Genomic DNA, 996 nt, shown 5'->3' with positions numbered 1-996 from the left:
GCGATCATGAACATGCAGCAGAGCTACAACTGTCCCCGACGGTGCGTCCTCAGATATTTCGCTGATTGCCGACCTCACCGAAATCACTGGCATGTTGTCGTTGACGTCTGTGACGGAGATCGTAACTTTGGTCGTATCAAAAAGTCCACCCCCATCATGTGCCTGCACCTCAAGTTCATAGGAATTGCCGTCTTCAAAATCCAGGGTTCTCAGTAGCATGATCTCTCCCGTCTCATTATCCAGACGAAAAATATCTGATGCTATGTCCGACACTTTTTTCAACCAGTATTTCACTTGACCGTTCAGTCCCTCGTCGTTGTCCGTGGCCGTGACGGTGACGAGGACAGAGCCCACGGGCACGTCCTCGGGCACACGCACCGTGTACTCCGCCTGGCTGAACGCGGGCGCGTTGTCGTTCGCGTCCAGCCCCGTCACGCGGATCCGAGCCGTGCCCGTCCGTGCCGGATCGCCGCCGTCGCTCGCCCTCAGCACCAGCTCGTGAAACGCCGCCTCCTCCCGGTCCAGCGCCTTGGCCAGCACCAGCTCGGGGCGCTGATCGCCGCCGGGGCCCGCCTGCACGGCCAGCGAGAAGTGCTCGTCGCCGCTCAGCTCGTAGCTCTGCAGGGAATTACGGCCCGAGTCAGGATCGTGAGCTTCGGCCAGAGGAAACCGCGACCCCGGGGCTGTCATCTCGTTCATTCTCAGTTCTATTTCTGCTTCTCGGAATCTCGGCGCATTGTCATTAATGTCTGAGATTTCCACTTCGATTTCATAGAACTTCATTTCCCTCTCCATTATCAGTTCACAGCGCAGCAAGCATTTCTCCACCAGCCGACAAAGCTGCTCTCTGTCGATTCTCTCCGCCGTCACTAAATGTCCCGTCTTCCCATGCACAGCGAAATACTGCGTCCTACCTTCGGAAACAATTTGAAAGCCGCGGTCGCCTAGCGCCAGCGGCTGCAGCCCCAAGTCCTTGGCCACGTCGCCCACGAAGGA

General features: G+C 57.8%; 1 protein-coding gene across 1 annotated transcript; it reads right to left on the bottom strand.

Moving 5' to 3' along the window:
* Positions 1-3: 3 nt before the first annotated feature.
* LOC121339041 (protocadherin gamma-A2-like) lies at positions 4-993 on the bottom strand (the record flags this gene model as incomplete). The annotated part of the gene is made up of 1 exon (XM_041410506.1): positions 4-993. A coding segment is annotated over one exon (990 nt), but the record flags the coding sequence as incomplete, so codon positions are not given.
* Between the last annotated feature and the right edge of the window lie 3 nt (positions 994-996).

This window comes from Onychostruthus taczanowskii, unplaced genomic scaffold (assembly GCF_017590055.1).
Source record: "Onychostruthus taczanowskii isolate IOZ18803 unplaced genomic scaffold, ASM1759005v1 scaffold3208, whole genome shotgun sequence".
Taxonomy (NCBI): domain Eukaryota; kingdom Metazoa; phylum Chordata; class Aves; order Passeriformes; family Passeridae; genus Onychostruthus; species Onychostruthus taczanowskii.
Note: the sequence above shows the minus strand (reverse complement) of the source record. Positions and strands in the feature narration are given on the sequence as shown.